Source organism: Carcharodon carcharias, chromosome 13 (assembly GCF_017639515.1).
Source record: "Carcharodon carcharias isolate sCarCar2 chromosome 13, sCarCar2.pri, whole genome shotgun sequence".
NCBI lineage: Eukaryota > Metazoa > Chordata > Chondrichthyes > Lamniformes > Lamnidae > Carcharodon > Carcharodon carcharias.
In genome coordinates, this window is record NC_054479.1 from 128,563,606 (window position 1) to 128,587,834 (window position 24,229).

Here is a 24,229-nt window from a genome sequence, read left to right on the forward strand (position 1 = left end):
TTTTCAAATCTGTATGTCTTACTGTTGCCTTAATGAAAGTATAACGGAGTTAGATTAACTTTAGAAGTTTTAGGGATTTAGAAGTTATCAGTAGTAATTTGTAGATCTATACGTGTACTTAAAGTAATTTCTTCTATTAATAAAGATTTAATTTAGTTTTGTAAGAAACCTATAAGACTTGGTGGCATTCTTTTACTGAATTCAAAGCCTGCATCTCGAAACAAGTACAAATTGCAAAAATAGTTGTGGCAGCTGCTTCAAGTTTCCCTCTGGGATTTGGGCAGTTTGGGATTTACCATCCGCCTGCCATAACAGAAATTGAGGGCTCTTTGCGGGATATATTTGAAACTCCTTGGGGAGAATTTTCTGCATGGCGGGCAGGCTGGTTGGGAGTGGGCATCGGCAGGCACGGAGCCAATCATCACCCGCGATCGGCTCTGCGCCGCCATTTTACGCGGACGGGCTAATTAAGGCCAGCCCAGTGTGAATCGCAGCTCCCGAGGACAGCGGGAGGGGGTGGGTGGCAGTGGGACTACAATGACTGCCGGGTCCAGTGGCGACCCGGCGGCCTGTTTAAAGAGCCTGCAGGCAGCCTTCCAAAGGCTGGTAATGATGGCGACCAGAAGGGCTCCCGAGGGCGCTGTTGGAGAGCAGGACAGGCAGGACAGCAGGTCAGCGGGGCACTATCCCCCTTGATTCTCAGGTGAGCGCCTTGCTGCCCTCCTCGATGAGGTGGGAGCGTGGCACGAAATCCCCGTGCCAAGGGATGGGAGGAGGAGGAGGCACCCCCCCCCTCCGCCCCATATGCCGAAACGTGCCTGGGAGGAGTTGGCAGAAAGGGTCAGCGCACACGATGTGGTGCAACGCACCTGGGTTCAGTGCTGCTAGCGCTTCGACAACCTGCTGCAATCGGGAAGGGCGAGTACCATGTTGGCATGGGTCACTTAGCACAGCAGTTAGATTGTCCCCACTGGCCCCCCCCCACCCCAACTCTGAATGTAGTTACTGCATTGAATCATTCAAGGCATGTGGCCTTCTCTGAGTGGGCCGGCATTTATTGCCCGTGCCTAGTTCACCCTGACAGGGTGGTGCTGAGCTGGGTTCTGTATCCACTGCATGTGGCGCACTTACACCCACAGTACTGCTTTGGGGGCGACATCAAGGATCTGCACCCAGGCACAGTGACGGAACACCGAAACATGTCAAAGTCAGGATGCTGGCTGACTGGGAGGGGAACTTCCAGGTGGTGGGGCACCCATCCATCTGCTGCCCTTGGCGTTCCACGTTCTTATGCTTCCTTGCTTTAGAAGGTTATACAGTGTGGGTGGCAAATGTGATGGAGGCAGCATGTGGGCAAGGGGGTCAGCCCTGGCTGCTTGGTATGAGTGAACTGCTTCTCCAGGGTCATGATTCACATGAGCCCTGCAATGTCCCACTCAGGTGGGGGTGGCAGGGATGCGATGGGAATCCGGGTTCAGGGTGGATTAATCAATGCTCCTCTCTCCTTTTCAGGAAAAGACTGCACACAATAACTCTGAGTGGATGCGGACTCACAGAGGGCAGGCACAGTTGACGATTCTCACCGGATATAAGCAAGAGGCTCCCGAGCTGGAGAGGCGCCATGCACCCAGGTCAGCTGGTAGCAGTGAGGTTGGGATGCCAGAGGAAGGTAAGTGTGCCGTGCACTGAGGTCAGAGTCAGTCATTGCAACCATTCCACTATTGACTGTTTATTGAATTCAGCATCCAACATGGGCTTCCCATTGATAATGGAAGGAGGAGCACATCCTGACCTGGGGGCCAGGCAAGCACATTAACAGTGTCATGACTTCAACTAATCAAATTCTTGTTTTTCCTTTCAGTCTTACCAGACCAGGGCTGGGTCAAGGATGCAGAGAGGCTGCATCTAACACCTGAGAGCCCTGACGATTTACAAGCACCAGCATCACACCATCTCAGCCAGGCAGGTACCAGCTCAAATACTAACACCTCGGTGGGGATTAGATCACCGGCTAGTGTCCCAGCGCACAGCAGTGAGGGCACTTCACACTCGTTTGAGATGCAGGCGGAGACAGAAAGTGCCCATGGGGCCAGCAGTCGGAGGACTGCTGGGGACCAGGCACATGCTCAGTCGGTAGCTGATGATGTGCCTCTGGAGTTGTTCCTGAGGCAGCAGATGCTGGAAGTCCAGCAGGGTGTGCGGGAGGATCTGGCGGAGATACATGAGGCAATGTGTGTCATGGACTCCGTGATGGAGGAGTCCATGAAGAGCATTAGCAATGCATTGAGCCTCATGGCCAAGCACAATGCTTCCTCCATGGAGAGAGCGGCGACTCTCACAGAGAGCATTCTCCAGGAGAACAATCGGGGCTTCCTAGGGATGTGTTCGGACCTGCAAGCCCTCACAGCGGCATTGACCTCAGTTGGTCAGTGTCAGTGTGGGAGATGGATTGGGCATCCAGTATCCCAGCTAGGTGCCCATACCTCAATGGTGAGCAGGGAGGTCAGAAGTGACCTCACGTTGGCGCACGAACTGCTTGTCGTCTCTGTGGGCTCCTCTCAGGGCGCTCCAGATGAGGGTAACAGCTCCTCCATACCTCTGCCACTGACCGTGGGATCCGATGAGACTGCGGCAACTGGGGAGATGCCAGCTATGCCACTGGCCGCTCCCTCCCAGGCGGGGCCAATGTCATCAAGGCCAATAAGACAGCAGAGTGAGCAGGCTGCCTCGAATGCCAGTGCCAGCGAGGGGGGGAACACCAAGACATAGCACCTGAAAACACAAGTGTAAGGCACCTAAGGCACACCACGGGCTTCTCACTGGTAGTTTTCTGTTGCCCTGATGTTAGTTGATTATTAGTCGGTGTGCAGCTCAACACCTGTGAATGAAGTTTCTTTTCTGTTTTATTTTGTGAATTCATTAAATACTTCATTCGTGAACATGGCTCAGGGTGATTCTTTACTCCTGCAGGGGACGGAAGCCCATGATGTTATGAGTGACTTGTTTGTCATTGAGCTTTATTGACAAGGCACATAGTTAATGTTCCTAACCAGGCAGATGTTACTCTCAGGTATCGAGCATGGAGCCTGCAGCCCTGGCGTGTGTTGGGGGTCCATCTGTGATGGGCTAGCTGAAGGTTCATTAGATTAAAGCCTCCTAGGTGTCCTTGCCTTCCTGGAGGATGCCCGGGTCAGTGTCTATCCCCTCAGCGTTCTTGTGTGTGTGCTCAGTCTTGGACTCACTACTGGACTCATCGTGTGCAGACAGAACATCAGCATCTACATCTTCTTCCTCCACTGCATCCCCCCTTTCCAGTGCCAGATTGTGGAGAGCATAGCGTGCAATGACTATCAGTGATCTGGGGGGTATTGCAGTGCACCCCCTGAATGGTCCAGGCATCGGAAGCTCATCTTGAGAAGACCGATTGTTCTCTCCCCCACAGCCATTGTGGTGCCGTGGCTCCTATTGTACCGCTGCTCAGCCTCTGTTCTTAGATGGCGGAGAGGCGTCATGAGCCACCTTCTGACAGGGATAGCTCTTGTCACCCAGCAGCCATCCATCCAGCTGGGCTGGAACACTGAAGAGCCTGGGCACCTGGGAGTGTCTGAGGATGTAGGCGTCATGGGAGCTGTCTGGGTACCTTGCACAGATTTGTAGAGTCAGCATCCTGTGATCACATACTATCTGCACGTTCAAGGAATGGAAGCCCTTCTTGTTGACAGCAGGCTCACCCGCTGGTGCCTTAAAGGCTACACGTGTGCAGTCGATTGCACCCTTGACGCAAGGGAACCTAGCAATTGCTGCGAAGCCTCTAGCTCGCTCTGTCTGGCTGGCCTCGTCCCAGCGGTAGTGGATGAAAGTCAATGCACGCCTGAACAGAACGTCTGTCACCTGCTTGACATAAGATGACTTGGAAGCTCTGCAAAGATCAACCACCAACCTCTGGAAAGAGCCGAAGGCATAGAAGTTGAGGGCAGCCATGACCTTCAACGCCACTGGCATGGGGTGTCCACCAACACACTTGTCGCTGATCTCAGGGATGAGCAGGGACATGTTATAAATGATATTTCAACATTTTTATTTTGGAGGAGGTTTCATAAAAAATCCAAAAGCCGCCTGGCCGATTTGCCTGCCCACCAACCATAACGTTGGGCAGGCAGCAGAAAATTGCATTCAGTTGTGACTTTAATGGCCTTAACAGGCCTGTTAATTGTAGGTGGGCTCGCTGCCAACTCCTGCGTGCGCCCGCTGGCCGAAATATCGCGCGTGTGTGCGATGACATCGGGACGCTTACCCGACATCATCGCGTGTCATTTTACGCTTGAGCGGGTCGTGCACACGCCCACCCACTCAGCAAAAATTCCCACCCCTACACACTCAAAATAGCCACTTATACCACATCAAGTCATACGGACTCGAAACATTAACTGTCTTCCTCTCCGCAGATGCTGCCAGACCTGCTGAGTTTTTCCAGGTATTTGTGTTTTTGTTTTGGATTTCCGGCATCCACAGTTTTTTGCTTTTATACCACATCATAGTTCACCGACATTTCTTCTGGCAATGAAGTATAACGCTCTACCCACCAACCTGGACTGTGACAACAATGTCCTGTTGTTATGGCCGTTTCATCTGTTTAGCTATTTTCTCAAATTAAATAAAGAATGCTTCAACATCCCTTTCCTCAAACTCTGGGAGAGCTTGTACAAACTTAAACATCTCCCCACTGGGTTTCAGGTTAAAGGATTTTTCATCATCAAAATTTTCCTCAGGATCTGAGGTCTCTTTTTTAACTTCCAGCCTTTTAAGCTGGTATTCCCTTTGTGGTTCCTTCTCTCTTTCCCTTGCATCTCGTTCTTTATCCTTCCATCTTGCCTGGAATTCCAGTTCCAGCTTCCTTTCTTTCTCCTGCCTCTTCATTTGCTCCCATTTGAAATGCCCTTTTTCTTTTTCCTCTCCTGCCCTTTCCTTTTTTGCTGCCTCTAGTTCCAATTTTTTTCATTTCTTTTGCTTTTTCAAGTTCAAGCTTCTTCATTTCTAACTGAAGCCTCACTACCTCCAGCTGTGACTCACTAGTGTCAGGTATCACTTCCAACTCCAAATTTTGTGCTACACCTTCAATTATGCCCGCTCTCTTCGCCCCTGCAGGTAACCCCAATTGTAACTTATCCACCATTTCCATTAACTTAACTTTATTTACCTTTTGTAAACCAGCCAATGTTATAACTTCAACTCCCGGACAAGTCTTAGCAACTGCCAGAGCCGTATTGCGGTCTCAACAATTTAAAACAATCTCACACCAACTCCTGAATTCAAAGTGCTTCTCGTACTCGGAACCTTAAGATTCACCAACTCCAACCCAGTCAAGGGCCAGAATTTTGATGTCGGCATGTGGGAGGTGGGCACGACACGCTGACAGGTAAAATGACGCGCGCTGGTGTCAGGCGTGTGTCCCAAGGTCACCATGCACCATCGCGATATTTCGGTGGGTGGGCGCTGTGAGCTCCGATGCGCGCCTGCCATTAATTAACAGGCCAGTTAAGGCCCTTGAGCCACCAATAGACGGCGATTTTCCGGGGCCCGTGCGATCTTCAGCTTGTCGCACGGGCGCAAAGGGCAGGCGGGTAGGCCACATTTTTAAAAACCTCGTCCACGGGCAGGATAAGAGGGGTGAGCGGGGTCACGAGTGTTATTTGGCAGACATTTAATGTTTAAACTTACTGCTACTTGCCTGTGTGAACAGGACAACTTCGAATCACTTCACAGCTGCTTGGACAGGAGTAACAGGCTTCAGGTCAGGACTCTGGAGTAAACATCATTCTTGGGGCCTTGCTGATTTCAGGAAGCCTTCCCTTACCCTGGGAATGGGAGCTGTGCTCTCCACTGGAGGCACCTCCTCTGAGGAGGAAGGGAGGGACAGGACGGGGAGGAGACCAGGAGTCCATATCTAGCTTCCGGCGGAACCACCTTTGTGATGAGAGGCACAGGCACAAGGGGTGCAGGGCTAACAGGAAGTGCAAGGCAGAAGGGGCTGCAGAAGACGCCACTATCCTGCTAACAGGGTTTACAGGCGGCGAAGGAGCTACCTCAATATGACTGAGGTGCAGTGCCAAAGGAGGCTCTGACTGTCAAGGGAGACAGTGACCTCCATCTGTCAGATGATAGGTTCTGAGATCTGCACCAACTGTGTGGGTGGACACCCCAACAGGAAGGACTTCCACTCCATGAACGTGCAGATAGTGAGTGATCACAGGATGTTGATCCTACAAGTTTGTGCAAGGTACCCAGGCAGCTACAACGACACCTACATCCTCAGACACTCCAAGATGCCAAGGCTCTTTGGTGCTGGATGGATGGCTCCTGGATGACAAGGGTTATCCCCTCAAAACGTGGCTCATGATGCCTCTCCGCCATTCAAGAACAGAAGCTGAGCAGCGGTACAATAGGAGCCACGGCTCCACAAAGGCTGTGGTAAAGAGAATCATCAGTCTTCTCAAGATGCACTTCCGATACCTGGGCTGCTCAGGTGGCACACTCCAGTACCCCCCAGATCGTGTGTTGCTGATAGCGGTTGCAAGCTGCGCTCTCCACAAACTGGTGCTGGAAAGGGGAGACGCAGTGGAGGAACAAGATGTAGACGCAGATGCTCTGTCTGCACACGATAAGTCCAGTAGTGAGTCCAAGGATGAGCACGCACAGGAGAATGCTGAGGGGATAGATGCTGACCCAGGCATTCTCCAGGGAGGCAGGGACACCCGGGAGGCTTTCATCCAATGAACCTTCAGCTAGCCCACCACAGATGGACCTCCAACACATGCCAGGGCTGCAGGCTCCATGCTCGATACCTGAGAGTAACATCTGCCTGGTTAGGAACATTAACTATGTGCCTTGTTAATAAAGCTCAATGACAGACAAGTCACTCATAACATCATGGGTTCCCATCCACCTGCAGAAGTAAGGAATCACCCTGAGCCATGTTCACATATGAAGCATTTAATGAATGTAACAAATAAAACAGAAAAGAGACTTAATTCAAAGATGTTGAGCTGCATACCAAATTATAATCAACTAATACCAGGGCAACATAAAACCACCTGTGAGAAGCCTGTGGTGTGCTTAAGGTGCCTTAAGTTTATGTTTTTGGGTGCTAGGTCTAGGTGCTCCCCCCTCGCTGGCACTGGCATCTGAGACAACCTGCTCACTCTGCTGTCCTGTTGGCCTCGATGACCCTGGTGGATGTCCTCTGGCTCGTGGAACATTTGATGGTCCCACCTGGGAGGGAGCGGCCCATGGCATAGCTGGCATCTCCCCAGTTGCTGCAGCCTCATCGGGTCCTATGGTCACTGGCAGAGGGGTGGAGGAGCTGCTACCCTCAAATGGAGTGCCCTGAGAGGAGCCTGCAGAGACGACAGGCAGCTCGTGCGCCAATGTGAGGTCGCTTCGGACCTCCCTGCTCACCATTGATGTATGGGCACCTAGCTGGGATACTGGGTGCCTAATCCATCTCCCACACTGACACTGACCAGCTGAGGTCAATGCTGCTGTGAGGGCTTGCAGGTCCGAACGCATCCCCAGGAAACCCTGGTAGTTCTCCTGGAGGAGCCTCTCCACGAGAATCGCCACTCTCTCCATGGAGGAGGCAGTGCGCTCAGCCATGAGGCTCAATGCATTGCTGATGCTCCACATGGACTCCTCCATCCCGAAGTCCATGGCACACATTGCCTCATGTATCTCTGCCAGATCGTCCCGCACACCCTGCTGGACTTCCAGCATCTGCTGCCTCAGGGACGACTCCAGAGGCCCATCATCAGCCACTGACTGAGCATGTTCCTGGTCCCATGTAGTGCTCTGACTGCTGGCCCCATGGGCACTCTCTGTCTCTGCCTGCACCTCAAACAAGTGAATCCCCACTGAGGTGCTAGTATCTGCGCTGGTGCCTGCCTGGCAGAGATGGTGTGATGCTGGTGCTTGTAAATCATCAGGGCCCTCAGGCATTAGTGGCAGCCCCTCTGCCTTCTCCTCCTGGCCCTGCTCTGGTGAGGCTGAAAGGAAGAACAAGGACATTTGAGTTGAGACAATGTCAATTTGCTTGCCTGGCCCCTGGTTCAGGATGCATTCCTCCTTCCATATTCAATGGGAAACCCATGTTGGAAGCTTAAATCACTAAACAGTCAACAGTGGGATGGCTGCTGGGACACACATGGTGACCTCAGTGCAGGGCAATCTTATCTCCCCATGACACCCCAGCCTCACCGCCACCGGTGGACCTGGTCACATGGCGACTCTCCAGATCCATCGCCTCCTGCTTGTATCTGGTGATTATGGCCAACTGGGCCTGGCCTCCGCCAGTCTGCATCCGCTCAGCTGCATTGTGTGCAGTCTTCAGTCTTCTCCTGAAAAGGAGAGAGGAGCATTGATTAGTCCACCCTGAACCTGGATTCCCATCGCATCCCTGCCACCCCCATCTGAGTGGGACCTTGCAGGGCTCATGTGAATCGTGACCCCACAGCTGCCGCACACTCAAACCAAGAAGCCAGGGCTGACCACCACCCTTGCCCAGATGCTGCTTCCATCACATTTACCACCCGCACTGCATAACTTTCCAAAGCAAAGATGCACAGGCACATGGAACGCCAAGGGCAGCAGATGGATGGGTGCCCTGCCACCTGGGAGTTCCCCTCCCAGTCAGTCAACACCCTGACTTTGACATGTTTCGGAGTTCCAGCACTGTGCCTAGGTGCAGATCCTTGAGGTCGGTCCCAAAACAGTACTGTGGGTGTCAGTCTACCACATGCAGCGGGTGCAGAACCCAGCTCAGCACAACCCCCTCTGGGTGAACTAGGCATGGGCAATATCTGCTGGCCCACCCAGCGAAGGCCACTTGCCGTGAATGATTCAATGCAGTAACTACACTCAGAGTTGTGGGAGGGGAGCAGGGATGGGGTGGGTGGCATGGGGGAAAGCCTACCTGCCGTGTAGTTACCTATACCAACATGGTATTTACCTTCCCAAGCACAAGAGGCCGTTGAAACACTTGCGGCACTGGACCCAGGTGCATCGCACCACATCGCAGGAACTCACTATCTCTGCCACCTCCTCCCATTCACGTTTGGTCATGTGGGGGGGCCTCCTTCTCCCGTCCCTAGAATCGAGGACCCCCCGCCCTGCTGCCACCTCCTTGAGGATGGCAGCAAGGCACTCGCCTGAGAAGTGAGGGGCACAGTGCCCCACTGACCTGCCCTCCTGTCTGGCCTGTGCACCAGCAGTGCTCTGGGAAGCCCTTCTGCTGGCCATGTTTCACAGCCTTTGCAAGGCAGCAGGATCTCTTAAAACAGGCCACCAGGTCGCCATTGGACCCGGCAGTCATTGCAGTCCTACCACCGCCCGCCCACTCCCGCTGTCCTCGGGAGCCGCACTTCACCCTGGGCCGGCCTTAATTGGCCCGCCCGTATAAAATGGCGGCACGGAGCTGATCACAGGTGGCGATTGGCTCCGTACCCACCCGCGCCTGACTGGCCCACCCGACAGGGGGAAGATTCTCCCCTATGTTTTTAAAAACCTTCAGCTCCCTGAGGCGGCTCCGTGCCTCAGGGAGATTTCAGTGCGAGCATGTGCAAACTTCCCCACCCGCCCTTCCCCCACCCCCATCCAGGCAGCGCTCAGCGTTGCGTTGCACGATCCACACTGGCTGGCTGTTAATTAATATCGGGGCCCGATCAAGGGCTGCAGTTGGCTTCGTGACCGCTCCTGTGCCCTCCCAACAAGGTAAAAATCCTGCCCTATGAGTTGTTTCCTGAGGCAATGCAGACAGAAATTTAGGAATATGAGAAAACAACCCTGGCCAAATTTATGATAAAAGCAAAATACTGCGAATGCTGGAAATCTGAAACAAAAACAAAAATAGCTGGAAAAACACAGCAGGTCTCTTTTCTGTTGAAGAGTCATACGGACTCGAAACGTTAACTGTCTTCCTCTCCGCAGATGCTGTCAGACCTGCTGAGTTTTTCCAGCTATTTTTGTTTTTGCTGGGCAAACTTATATTGAGTTTGAAAGAGTGAAACAAAGTAATTTTGACCAATGGATACGGGCATTAAAAATAGAGACAACGTATGCAGCTCTTAGAGAGGTCATCCTTTTGGAAGAATTTAAAGATTCAATTCCTTTGGTAGTAAGATCTCATGTGGAGGAACAGAGGATTTAAACAGTAAGACAAGCAGCAGAGATGGCTGATTATTATGAGTTAGCTCATAGGGCTAAACTTTTTATCGTCACCCTTTTAAATCAGGAAAAGATAGAAAGTGGGACGGTGGAAGGAGGGCTGGTAGTCAGGGAAGAGAAGGAGTAGGTAGAAATTTGCAGGAAGTTTTTTCTCAAAACAAAAAGGAAGGTGCTGAGGGTGGAAGTGACACTTGAAAATTGTTTTCATTGTAAAAATGTTGAACACAGGCACGGAGCTGCCTCAGGGAGGTGAAGCACGGTTTAAAAAACATAATGCACAAATAAAGATGTCATAAAACATGTTCTCTCAGGTGACTCTGTCATATGAGCTGGGACAAGTTTTTAATTCAAGTGTTAAATTTTTATTCTATTTTTATTTGCTTTCAGAAACCTCATCCTGCCCATGGATGAAGTTTCCTAAAAAATGCAAAGGCCGCTTGGCCTTTTCACCTGCCCGTTAACCGTAAGGTTGAATGGGCAGTGAAAAATTCAGGACAATTTTTAACTTAATGGCCTTAATGGGCCTTTTAATTGTTGGCGGGTGTGCTGCCAGCTCCGGCACGTGCCCACCAACCTAACTATCACAAGAGTGTATTGACATCAGCATGCTCGGCTGAAGTCAACGCGCTTTATTTCACGCTCAGGCATGTTGGGCACATGCCCGCATACCCATCAAAAACCCTGCCCAATTTATTTTTTCCAAAGCTTACTGGTAAAATCGGTACTATGATAGATTTTATTATTAGAGAGGTAGAAATCCAAAGACGTAGTGAAACAATGGGAATTTGCATTCAAAGTGGAAAATATGTATAAAGGAGTGAAGGCTGTGCGTAAGGGGAGGCATTCTAAGATCTCACAAATGTGAAAAGCTCCAGCATCTATACCTCAAGCTGCTGTCTACAAAGAACTGAAGTTAAGAAAACTCACTTTGAATTGGATTGTTCAGGGTATCGTGTTTGTTTGCCTGGGTTTTTCCAAATCTAAACTGTTGCCTTAAAGAAAGTGTAACTGGGAGTTAAGTTAACTGGGGAATTTAGAGTTTATCATAGTAGTAATTTGTAGATCTGTGCGTGTACTTAAAACCATTTCTTCTATTAATAAAGGTTTAATTTAGTTTCGTAAGAAACCTATAAGACTTGGTGGCATTCTTTTACTGAATTCAAAGCCTGCATCTCGAAATAAGTACAAATTGCAAAAATAGTTGTGGCGGCTGCTTCAAGTTTCCCTTTGGGATTTGGGCAGTTTGGGATTTACCATCCGCCTGCCATAACATTGGCCAGAATTTTTACCTTGACGGGTAGGAGTGTGCCTGACCCTACTGAGTATGAAATGACGCATGTTGACTTCAGCCAAGCATGCTGATGTCAACGCATAGTTGTGCGATAGTTTGGTCAGCGGGCGCGCACCAGAGCTGGTAGCGCGTCCACCAACAATTAAAAGGCCTATTAAGGCCATTAAGTTATCAATTGTCCTGAAGTTTTCACTGCCCGTTCAACCTGATGGTTGGCAGGCAGGCGAAAAGGCCAAGCGGCCTTTGCATTTTTTTGAAAACCTCACCCACAGGCGGGATGAGGTTTCTAAAAGCAGATACCAATGAAATAAAAACTTTAATTTTTAATTAAAAACATGTCCCTGCTCCATGTGACGGAGTCACATGAGGGGACATGTTTTATTAAATTTTTCTGATGTTTAGTAAGGTTTTCAATATTTTTTCCTTCTCCCTGAGGCAGCTCCATACCTCAGGGAGATTACTCAGCGTTCTTTCGTGTGTATGCGTGAAGTGCGTGCTGGGCCCGCTCGCTCTCCTCCCCCTGCCCACACAGGCAGTGCTTAGCGCTGCTGCTTGCGTATCACATTGGGTGGGCCTTAATTGGCCCGCCAGCATGAAATTGCGGTGCGCTGTGGATCATGGGCAGTGGATGGTTTCCCACCCCTGCCGATCCCACATGCCAAGGGCAAAATTCTGCCCATTGAAATAATTTAAATGTAGCAAATAGGTTTTTATGAATGAGTGTTTTTTTTAAACAAAGCCTGCAATGGACACCAAGAACTTTATTTGATCTCCTGAGGTCTGCCCATAGTCGATACTGAGTGAGTTGGCATAGAACGTGTTAAGTGCAGAGGGTGATGGTTGGCGCGTCATGAGTTGGCATGGATGGGGCATGGGAAGTGTGTGGGAAGTGCGGGGGTTTAAAGGGGTGAGGGCTAGAAGGCTGTTTTTTTTTTGTTTTCTTGTTTTTTCATAGCTGGGACAATGTGCCAGATCACCAAGGCCAACCTTTCTTACAGCCCATTTCACACCAGGCTGGCCCTGTGGCTGTCTCTGCACTATTTCCAGGGGTGGCGGGTCCAGCTCCTAACTTGGGAGCAAAAATCCAGGCCTTAGTCTCTGGGAAAGGAAATACTACTAGAACTGGGGAGGCAGTGGCGTAGTGCTGTTGTCACTGGACTAGTACTCCAGATACCCAGCATAATTCAGTGGGAACATGGATTCAAATCCCATCACGGCGAATGGTGAAATTTGAATTCAATCAATTCAGTGGAAAATCTGGAATTAAAAGCCTGATGATGAAATGATTGTTGGAAAAACCCATCTGGTTCACTAATGTCCTTTAGGGAAGGAAATCTGCTTTCCTTACCTGGTCTGGCCTATATGTAACTCTAGAACCACTGACACTGAAATGGCTTAGTTCTCATGGGCAATTAGGGATGGGCAATAGATGCTGGCCCAGCCAGTGATGCCCCATGTTCTATGAACGAATAAGAAAAAACATATCATGTCTTAGGATCAAATTATATAACTTGTTCAAATGACAACTGATGTCATTTTTGGGGAAAGGTTGAGAGATATAGGGAGTGTCACAGTCTACATAAGGTGCTGAAAAAAGGATTTCTACATGAAAAGTATCGCTTTAGTGTTGCCAACCATCTGGGATTGCCTTGGCCTTTCCAGGAATTAAAGACTATTCTGCAAGTTAAACCCGGGAAAACAACCATAGGGGTATTAATAAACCATACTTTGAATATTGCTGTTTACTACTTATAAAAATGTTGGATATAAGAAGAAACAGGCAGTTTGACTGACAGTCAAGGATCCTCCAATTGGATAGTGATGAGACTATTCACTTTCCAATTTGTGTGGCTGGCCATTAATTGAAACCGGGGTCTGGGGCCGATTGCAGTCGGCGGTCCGTTTCCTGGCCGATCCCAGGCCTGCCGATCGTGCCTGCCCACTGAGCTGAAAGCTCAGGCCCTGATGTGTGTTCTAGCCTAGCAGCCATAGTGAACAACATCTCACAGCATTACTCTGCTCTTCTCATTCATTCATGTTGTTTGGGCATCACTGGCAAGGTCAGGATTTCTTGCCTATATCTAGCTGCCCTCAAAAGGTGATGGTGGCCCATCTTGAATCACTGCAGTATTCACTGAAAGGAATCAATCTACATTGCATTTGAATGAATAAATACTAACTGCTCCCACTTCTCCCCAGGAAGCATATTCCATAGTGACCACTCATCCACTAAAACACCGTTTCCTCAATTTGGAATTTAGCCCCCTCCCCCCCAACTGCCTGAAAGGATGGTAGAGGTGGGAACCCTCACAACATTTCAGAAGTATTTAGATGAACCTTTGAAATGCCATAGCATACAGGGCTACAGGCCAAGTGCTGGTAAATGGGATTAGAGTAGATAGGGGCTTGATGACTGGCGCAGACACGATGGGCCGAGGGGCGTCTTTCCATAGTGTAAACTCTATGAGATGATGACCTTGTCCTCTGGTTCCACTGCCGGACAAGGTGAGATAGCCTGCAATGATTAACATAACCCAGTCCCTTTAAAATTCTAAAAGCAATCATACTACCCCTCCCTTTTCCAGTAGAAACACACCCAATTTACATAGTGACTGGCTGATAAACAATTATACAATTATAATAGAATAACATTATACTATTTATTTTCTGACACTAATTGCACTTTTTCTGCATGTTGCCTTCTTGTTTGTATGTTTATCTCGCATTACAAAATGCTACATTTTTGGTAAAGTTAGTCGAGGATAATCTGATCCTATGATGGATCTTGGCATCCCCCTTAGTTGATTGCCGGCGTGGGGGCGGGGATGGGGGTGGGGGGGGGGGGGTGGTAGTTGCTGGCAGGAAGCTCAATCGTCTCCACAGTGAATGAAATTCAGCAGACAAGTGCTAACAGGCAACTCCTGAGCTCAGAACTTCCCAGAAGACAATTATGGAACAGAATGTCTGCTACCTCACCTCGGGCCCAAACCTGGAATAAAAACCAGCAAAAATAAAAAAATATGAGGAAACATAAGAGGTTTAAGAGAGCAAATTACTTGTGATTTTTCAAACCTAATATTTATTAGTTTGCAAAAGTAACAGGAATATGGGAATGGGCTCTGTTGACCATTTGATGCATTTGCCAGGAAGTGTCATTCAGACATTCATGGTCACTCTATCCCGAGTCAATGTCAGATAGTTCTACCCCACCCGCCATCATAATGTCCATCCCCTAATTTGAAGGACATTAAGCTTTTAGGCCACCTCTCCCGGACAAAAAAAATCAAACATTGTTGTTAATAACTCTTATTCCACATTTCCAGCAGATGTTAGGTGCCTGCTATGGCTCAATGGGTAGCCTGCTCATCTCTGAGTGTTAAGGTTGTGGGCTCAAGCCCCACTCCAGAGACTTCAGCACAAAAATCTAGGCTAACACTCCAGTGCAGCATTGAGGAGGTGCTACACTGTTGGAAGTCTCTATAAGATGAAAGGTTAAGCTGTTTTCTCTCCCACATGAATGCAAAAGATCCAAGGCATTATCACAAAGAAAAGCTGGGAGGTTATCCGCAGATATCTGACAACAATTTATTTCTCAATTTCACAAAAAGGATTATCTGGCCATTATCACATTGAAAATTAGCTGCTGTCTTTCCTGAATTAATGACTCTAAAGTACTTCATTGACTGTGAAGTGCTTTGGGATGTCCTGAGCTCTTTTCTAATTTGTATTGATCTATCTCTTTTAAAAGGGGTCATTTGACCCTAAATTAATCTTTGTCTAAGAATCTGTTTCCCGTTAACCAACTTATGGTGAGACAAGTTCTATCTAACATCTAACCTTACCTGCACCTCGTGAATGTGGTACCTATACTGTCATATCCCACACTTATTGTCCACCTTAAACCGCTTGCTAATTTTCACCAACTGATATTTATTTTAATAGGTTGGATCACATGTTCCCTCAGTCTCTTTTTCTCTAATGAAAATTAAGTTAGTCACCTGAATATTTTTCTTCCCCTTTTCCAAGTAACTAACCCCATAACCCACTTAAAATAGGAGGAGTTAATTACATTGGAAAAGGTTTAGATGGAAGCCCAATGAGAGTGGGCCTGAGAGGAGGCAATAGGGGCAGATTGGCTGCCATCGTCAAAGCTCAAGAAAGGTTGCTGACCTAAGAAAGATACTCACCCGACAAAAGTTACCTGGCTCTGAGCAGTCGCAAAAACAATGCTGAGAAATAGCCAAGGTGTCCTCATTATCTGTGGAAATAAAGAACTAAATTAAAACAGTGTTACCTCACTTTTTCATTTAAATATAATTATTGATGGTAACTCAGGCACTGGTGGCACTACTTGTCAATGGGACATTTTCCTATATCTGAGTTTCCTCAAAAGCAGAAGGATCTCCATAGTTAATTGTTCAGTAACCAGAGATTCCAACACTCAAGGCTGTACAATGGGTCCATCATAAGAGATTGGGCAGAGTTCCTTCAAATCGATTGAAGGATAACCAGGGATGGGCAATATAGTTGGTATCACAATGCCTGTATCTCAGTAATATCTAAAACATTTTTTTCACAAAGAATTTACAGCACAAACAGGCCATTCAGCCCAACATGTCCATGCTCCACACAATCTTCATCCAAACCCATCAACTTATCCTTCTATTCCTTTCTTCATCATGTGTTTATCTAGCTTCCCCTTAAATATATCTGTTATATTCACTTCAACTACCCTCTGAGGTAGCAAGTTTCACATTCTCGCTACTCTCTTAAATCAATACTCTAAAGAGAGTACTTGACTAGGAATTTGGATTTGCAACTGATTGTAACCATGGGCAACATTTTCCCCCTGTTGTGGAGGAAGTGCGGAAGCGGGCGTGAGCGGGTGGGCTTCTGATCAGTGCCCCCAGTCGGGGGCGCACTGCCATTTTACGTGGGTGGGCCTGTTAACCAGGGGTGCCGATCGGAAGCCCGCCCGCTCGCGTGACGTGCATCAGGAAGCGCTATGCAAAGTGCTGCCTCAGGGAGATTGGTTCCGATTTAAAACTTTCAATGAAAATTAGAAAAAAAATTCCTTGCCATGTCCCCTCATGTGGCACTGTCACCTGAATTGGGACATGTCCATAACTTTTACTGTAAAATATTCTGCATTTTTAAAATCACTCATGAAACCTCACCCCGCCAGTGGATGAGGTTTCATGTTTGTTCACAAGCTCGCCTGGGCTCCTGGCCTGCCCGCCAACCTTAAGGATGGACGGGCAGGTCCATTAATAAGTTAAATTGGTTTTTTAATGGCCTTAATAGGCCTGACAAGTCAGTGGGCGTGCATCAGACTCGTGCCCGCTGAACTGGCAGCCTAAATGACGTGGGGTGACATCAGGATGCACTCCCAACGTCACCCACGTCATTTTACGCTGACCGGGAGATGCTGGTCCCTGTCCCCAGGCCCCATGTGCATCGCCACAGGAGACCAGCTAGCTCCCCCTTCCCAAAAAAAAGTCCTCCAGCACTGACCTGATTGTATTGAGCTCTTCACCTCAACCTCTTGAAATTTTCAGTCTCAGGAGATTTTCTTTAAGCAGGGAAAAGTCTGACAGCCAAGGCAATTTATAAAGGAGAGGTGTTAAACCAGATTCTTGTCAACAGTGGAGGCTGACAGCCGCTGTGTTATCGCTGGTAACCAAGGTCTGGGTGTTGATGTAGTTCCACGGCTATCTTGCCACAATATTGGGAGGCGGATATCATGAAGCATTGTGATAGGCTTGTGGTTGGTACTTCCTCATAAAACTTGCAACTGTTTTCCTGAGGTGTGCAGTGAAACATGAGGAGCCTGATGGCTGCAGAGAGCTTTGTGAATCCTGTGTAGAGTTTGTTTTGCCTGAGGGCGATAAATTTGACTCATGGAGCTTTTAAAAAATCTAAAAGTGGATTTGCTCTCAGGTGACATTTCGATGAGAAAGTAAATCTTTGATCAACATGTTTTTTCACTGTGCGCTGTGCAGCCTTATAGGAGCGTTGTGGAGCTGGAGACGACTGAAAGCTGGCCGGTTGTCTCACAGATTTAAATCTAAGCGTTACAGGAAGTGGAGCAAGGCTCAGAAGAACATTGTCCAGCAAGTTATGAGATTTTGCACAACCAGTTGCATGTTGTATGGATCCACCAGGGATGGCTAGAGGAGCCTTTGTGTGGGGTTATGTTTCTGACCGAGGGCGGTAAATCTGGTTTATAGGGCTTTTGAAAATCCTGTACTGAATTTGGATTAACCCTGCACTTGGACATAAGCACATAAAAAGTAGGAACAGGAATAGGCCATTTAGCCCCTCGAGCCTGCTCACCATTCAATAAGACCATGGCAGATCTTCTACCTCAGATCCATTTTCTCGCCCTACCCCCATCATTGATTTCCTTAGTGCTCAAAAATATATTGATCTCAGTCTTGAATATACTCAAAGACTGACCATCCGCTGCCTTCTGGGTTAGAGAATTTCGAAGATTCACAACCCTCTGGGTGAAGACATTTCTCCTTATCTCAGTCCAAAATGGCCGACACCTTATCCAGAATCCATGACCCTTAGTGCTAGATGTTCCAGCCAGGGCAGCCCATAGTTTCTAAGAATTTGGACTTCTGTATGTAAATGATTAAGAAAATTCCATGTGGTAAAATTGTCCAGTTGTGCCCCTCTGACTGAAAAGTTTACTCACCCCTGGTCTAATTCACCCATAACTCTGCACCCTTATTGCTGATGAGAGTCTAACACGCCCATTACCCTGTTGGCCTCAAAAGTTTCTTCAAAGGTTACAACCTTTGTCAAGAAACACTAGATAAAATTGTGAAACAAGCAAGAGGCCCTTTGGCATAAATACCAGTTTCCTCTTTTCTTGGTGGTTTTTCCCTTTGACTGTAACCACAGCACTTTTCACATGTGTGGTCAAAATTAAGAAAGAGATTAAAGGTTCCAGGCTGAGAGGGCAATGTTTTGTAATATTACAAAGATATGACAAACCCAAGAGAACTTTATGACAGCACAGAATAATAATTAGAGAGCTAGCATCATTCATTTGATTCATATTACAAACCACTCAATTTCTCCCCATCCAAACACCAACCCACGCCCCTCCCCCCACCACTCCCACATTTTACATGATGCAATGATTGTGAAATATACAACCCTCTGATCCCACATCCAGTGGCCACTCCAACGGCCCTATTTTCTTTTGGATGGCTTCATCCTCAGAATGGGCAGGTGTTATGACAAGTGCAGTTGGTGAAATGGAGTTATTTAAAAAATCCCAGAGGGAAACTTTAAACAACTGTCATAACCAATAATTTTAAATGTTATATTTGAGATGCGACTCTAAACTCAGGAATCAGACCACTAGTTCTCAAGGTTAAACTAAATGAAACATTTTATTAATTTACACAGGTTAAAATATATATACACATGGCTACAAATTACCACTATCATAATTTTTAACAAATTCCCAAACTAATCTCCATTAAGGCAATAGCAACCCATAGACTTAACCAGACACCAGGCAAAGCATTTTCACCTTACGAGTTCAAAATGAGCTTCCTTTCACTGTGGAGTCAGTTGGAGGCTTGCAGCTGCCTTTTGACCTCACATTGCCTCTGCTCTGTACACCCGAAAACTGCTGAAGTTATACCTACCACCACTGATTGAATTCAAATTCTCATTGTCTCACCAGTCTCTTTGAACTTTACCTTTTAACAATGAAGCCCCTTTCATAGTACCAATATTATTAGTAATATAAACATATTGCTTGGTATCTGCTAGAAAGACATCAAGTTTTCACCCCACTTCTTGAATGCTCTATTCAAAAAATGCAAATGCATGCTATCTCTCTTCCATATCAAACCTAGTACATATCGACGCACCCAGAACAGTTGGCTTCAATCCAATTAAGACACACCCACGGACTAACTTGTATTTTAAAAGAAAAATATTATATACATTAATAGCTTCATGACAGTAGGTCAGGACCCACACCTGCCGCCCTGATCTCTAGCCATTTTTCGGGTTGGTTTTCCTGATTCCTCATGAAGGAGCTGTGTCCAGACGGAATCTGCCAACATGAGCGAGAGTGGACGTCTGGAAGTCCCAGTGGGAGCAGGGGGATTGTTTAAAAGGGAAAGAAGTTTTTTTTTGTGTCTGTCTTCTGAGTCATGGACCCTCTTGATAGAGGAGGAAAAGAGCTTGCAGGGGGGGAAAGGGACCAGACATGGTCATCATTGGGATCCTGCTGCTTCTTCAGGATGTACCTGCTCCCGCTCTCCGTCCCCTTTTGGGGGTTCACTGGGGGCGCAGCAGTACTTGAAGCGGAAGCAGGGAAATCAATCAGTTTCTCTGGAATTTTTAGTTCAGTTCTGGAGTCCCTTCACAATCTTACTGTAGTCACCTGGAAATACAGCTAAACTGAATGACTCAAAGACACAAGGGTTGTGAGCAGCAAGAGCCAACCTCTAATGTGAGACTGGAGCCACATGTAAGCTAGGCAGGATAATAATCCAAGAATGTTTTTAAAGCAACATTATCAATACATTGAACATACTCTTTGGACCTTCCCAAAGCACACATTGAATCTATTATCAACAAGATTAACTATTCTGGAAATACTTCAAGGCATTTGATTATAAGCCAAAACAAGTTATTTTAACCCCATGTTGGTATATTTAATGTAGATTGTAATGTTGGAATAGTCCTTTAGCGTTTTTGTTTGACTATAGGGTGGTCAGGGAGAATTTTTTTTTCACTGGAAACAGCCACAATCATAAGGGTTCACAAGAAATTTTGAAATCACTTTAGAAAAAGCAAACATGGATCTTTTTTTTGGCTCTTTCCCTTTCTTTTGCAACGTTGAAGTTAAGAAGACATTAGTTCATTCCAACAAGGCTCCAGCTTGTTGAAACTTGTCACATGCCATGGGAAGACCAGTCTTAAGATATGAATAAGCTTTTGCAGGTGGTTGTTCCATAGACCTATTAATCACCTGTGCTGTGACGCCAGCCCATTAAGCGTTACGTATTTGATGCTTTGATGGGAATTTTTCATATGGTTAACACATGTTACTGATAAGTCTGTTACAAAATGTTCTTTCTCTAACAGGTTCTGCTTCAAACCGTGTTGAAGGTTGCTGCTGATGACAGATAAAATCTGTGCCAAGCGCATTTATTCTGGCCATAAGATAATTCTTAGGTAATTTGCACCTGTATATTTCTCTCTGTGCATCATTGGGTTTGTAACAGCTTCAAGCCAAGCAGAGAATTGATGTGGACTTTTTCTTCAATGGATCAGGTTAAATGCAATCAGCCAAAATTCCCAGACTCACATACTAATCCCTGCATGGATAATGGTGAGTTGTCAGCCAACTCTTCTTGTTCTGAAGATCCCCTGGTATATAGAATTACTGAGAATGTACAGCACAGAAGGAGGCCTTTCATCCCATGTGCTGTTTCTGGGATCTTTCTGTGATTAAAATGTTGACTGCGTTTACAAACATCGCAACAGTCACTACATTCTAATGCACTTCATTGACTGCAAAATGTTTTGAGACTTTTCTGAGATGCATAAAGGGTGTTATATAAAGCTCTGGCTCCACTGGTCCATCCTCAACATAAGCCTCCTCATAACCTCCTTCATCTAGCATATCCTTCTAGTATGTGCAGACCACCCAGTGAGGTTTCAAACCTGTGCTTGTCTAATGACTGGCCACCACTTTAGGTAGATAAACATGGTCTCCAGGTTGGATAAAGTTAGCTCCAAGTTGCTGATGAAGATTGCAATCAAAAACCTGTGCAAGACTCAATAATCTGATATCTGTGGCAAAATTAGAAACAGATTTTATTTTAGTTAAATGTTTACAATTTTGTTTACAAATGCCAAAGTGTTCCTCCATGAATGAAAAAAATCCAATCATCTTTCGTCCACTCCATCAGTGACCAGGCTCTTTGTTCCAATGTCTGTACTGAAGAGCAGATTGACGAGGTAAAGAGGACATGAACATTTGCCATCTGACAAGTTAATTCATTTCATTAGATTAAAGTTATTTATTAAAGGCCGAGATAACAATAATAATTCATTCTGTACAGACTGCTGGTGTGAGACTCTTCAAGGAATTAGGGATTTAATGAACTCCTTCTGCTCCTCAAAATCCTTTCACCATTGTGTCAGTGTTGAACCTGCTTCTTGTTCCAATCCCAGTAGTAGTTACTAGACAGCAAGAAAACAAAAGAAGTACCAAGGAAGACCATTTGGTCCATATTGAACTCATATTGCTTCCGACAGAAGAAGTATGATTCACAGCAATTTAAGGAAGCACCCGAAGGTGGTGAACAATCCCAGGGAAATCTTCAAACTGAATTAAACAGATAATCTAGAATATTCATTTAGCAGAGTCAGAGAATTGGATGTCAAATTAAAAAGGAAAAATATGCAAGGCTAAAGGAAAAGAGTGGGGTGGAGTGGACTAATTGGATAGCTCTTGTAAAGAGCCAGTATAGGCAAGGTGGGCCAAATGGCCCCGTGCTATAAGATTCTATGGATAATCTCTGTTATTCAATCGTAATGCCACAGCAGAATTGAAACTATAGCATTCAATCGTATCTCTGATCATTCATAACCAGGTTTAACCTGAAGATCTTCAAGGTGTTGTTAAGCAAGTTTAGTCTGTACCTTTTTGACTGAGTTCAACAGAATGAATTATTTCTAATAACATATCCACTACATGGAGAAAAGAAAGCACATTCAGCACCTAGTTCCTTGAAGCTGGGAGTTACACTATCTTTTCCAATCCTTTGGATCACAAGGCAGAATTTTCTGCTCACGTCAAGGGGCCCGCACATCATTGTGTAAAATGACGCATGGTAACATCGGGCGAGCGTCATGACATCACCGCGCGCCAACGTGATATTTGGCTGGGCAGGCACGCAATGAAGTTCGATGTGCCCGCTGTTAATTAATGGGCTAGTCAAGGCCCTTAAATCATCAATCGACGCCGATTTTCAGGCGCCCCTGCGATCTTCGGGTCGGCGCAAGGGCGCAACGGGCAGGCGGGTAAGAGACTTTTTAATAAAACTCATCCACGGGCAGGATAAGAGGGCTCAGTGGGGTAGTCAATCTAGTCTGTGAAGTATTTATTGCAGAAAGTTTTTTTAAACTTGCCTGTGTGATCTGCAGCAGTTCAGAATGAATTCCAGCAGCTTCCTGTGTACTTTGATCCTCCAGCTCAGCACTCTGCCGTCAGTAATCTTTATCGGGCCTGCAGCTTTCCGGGTCCTCCCCTTAGCCTGGGTATGGGTTGTGACATGTCCACTGGAGGCAGCTCCTCTGAGGAGGAAGGAAGGGCTAGAATGAGGAGGAGGCCAGGAGTGGACAATCAGCCTCCAGGGGAGCCACCTTTAGGAGGAGAGGTGTAGGCACAAGCGGTGCAGGGCCAAGAGGTAGTCCAAAGTGGAAGGGGCCACAGAAGACGCCACTATCCGGTTGCCAGGGTATACAGGCGGCCAAGTAGCCACCTCAATATGTCTGAGGTGCAGTGCCGAAGAGGCTCTGACTGTCAAGGGAGACAGTCAACTACATTTGTCAGATGATTGGCTCTGAGATCTCTCCAAACTCTGTGGCGGACATCCCATGCCCTGGGTGGGCTCTGAAGGTCACAGCTGTCCTCAACTTCTATGCCTCTGGCTCCTTCCAGGGCTCGGTGGGTGATCTTTGCAGTGTCTCCCAATCAGCTGTCCACACTTGTGTCAAGCAGGTTACAGACGCTCTGTTCAGGTGTGCATTGACCTTCATCTACTTCCGTTGGGACCAGGCAAGCCATACACTGTGAGCCAGAGGCTTCGCGGCCATTGCTGGGTTCCTCTGCATCCAGGGTGCTATAGACTGTACACATGTGGTCATCAAGGCACCAGCAAGTGAGCCCGGTGCCTTCATCAACAGGAAGGGCTTCCACTCCATGAACGTGCAGATAGTATGTGATCACAGGATGCTGATTCTACAAGTCTGTGCAAGATACCCAGACAACTCCCACGATGTCTACATCCTCAGACACTCCCAGGTGCTGGGGCTCTTCAGTGCTCCAGCCCGGCTGGATGGATAGCTGCTGGGTGACAAGGGCCATCCCCTCAGAAGGTGGCTCATGATGCCTCTCCGCCATCCAAGAACAGAAGCTGAGCAGCGGTACAATAGGAGCCACGGCTCCACAAGGGCTGTGGTGGAGAGAACCATCAGTCTTCTCAAGATGCACTTCCGATGCATGGACCGCTCAGAGGGCACACTCCTGTACCCTCCCAGATTGGGCGTTGGTGATAGTGGTCGCATGCTGCGCTCTCCACAATCTTGCGCTGGAAAGGGACAGTGGATGATGAAGACGTTGACACAGTGTATCCGAATGCATACAATGTGTCCAGCTCTGATTCTGAGGATGAGGAAGCACTGGGGAATGCTGAGGGGCTAAACGCTGACCCAGGACTACACCAAGGAGGCAGGGACACCCGGGAGGCTTTAATCCAACAAACCTTCAGCTAGCTCAACACAAATGGATCAGCAGGACCAGCCTTGCCTGGTGCTTCCATACTCGGTACCTAAGTGCCAAATCTGCCAGGTCATCAGCTGCAACTAAGGGCTTTGGACATAAACTTCAATGTCCAAACAAACACTCATGACATTTATCTTAAACATACACATGCAGAACAAAGGAGCAAC

General features: G+C 47.4%; 1 protein-coding gene across 5 annotated transcripts in view; it reads right to left on the minus strand.

The window, feature by feature from the left end:
* Positions 1-19,250, minus strand: part of LOC121285998 (carboxypeptidase A1-like) — a 64,126-nt gene extending 44,876 nt beyond the window's left edge. The window contains exons 1-3 of one of the 5 annotated variants that reach the window (XM_041203014.1): positions 17,021-17,346; positions 15,694-15,764; positions 14,483-14,495 (exon numbers count right to left, since the gene is read on the minus strand). Coding sequence is in view for 4 of the 5 variants with exons in the window: in XM_041203013.1 (XP_041058947.1) it covers positions 15,694-15,761 (68 nt within the window). In the remaining variant the exon portion in view is untranslated. Of the gene's footprint in view, positions 1-14,482; positions 14,496-15,693; positions 15,765-17,020; positions 17,352-19,058; positions 19,186-19,230 lie in introns of those variants that run through there. The other 4 variants (XM_041203013.1, XM_041203012.1, XM_041203015.1 and 1 more) reach the window with 4 other exon arrangements.
* Positions 19,251-24,229: the final 4,979 nt, after the last annotated feature.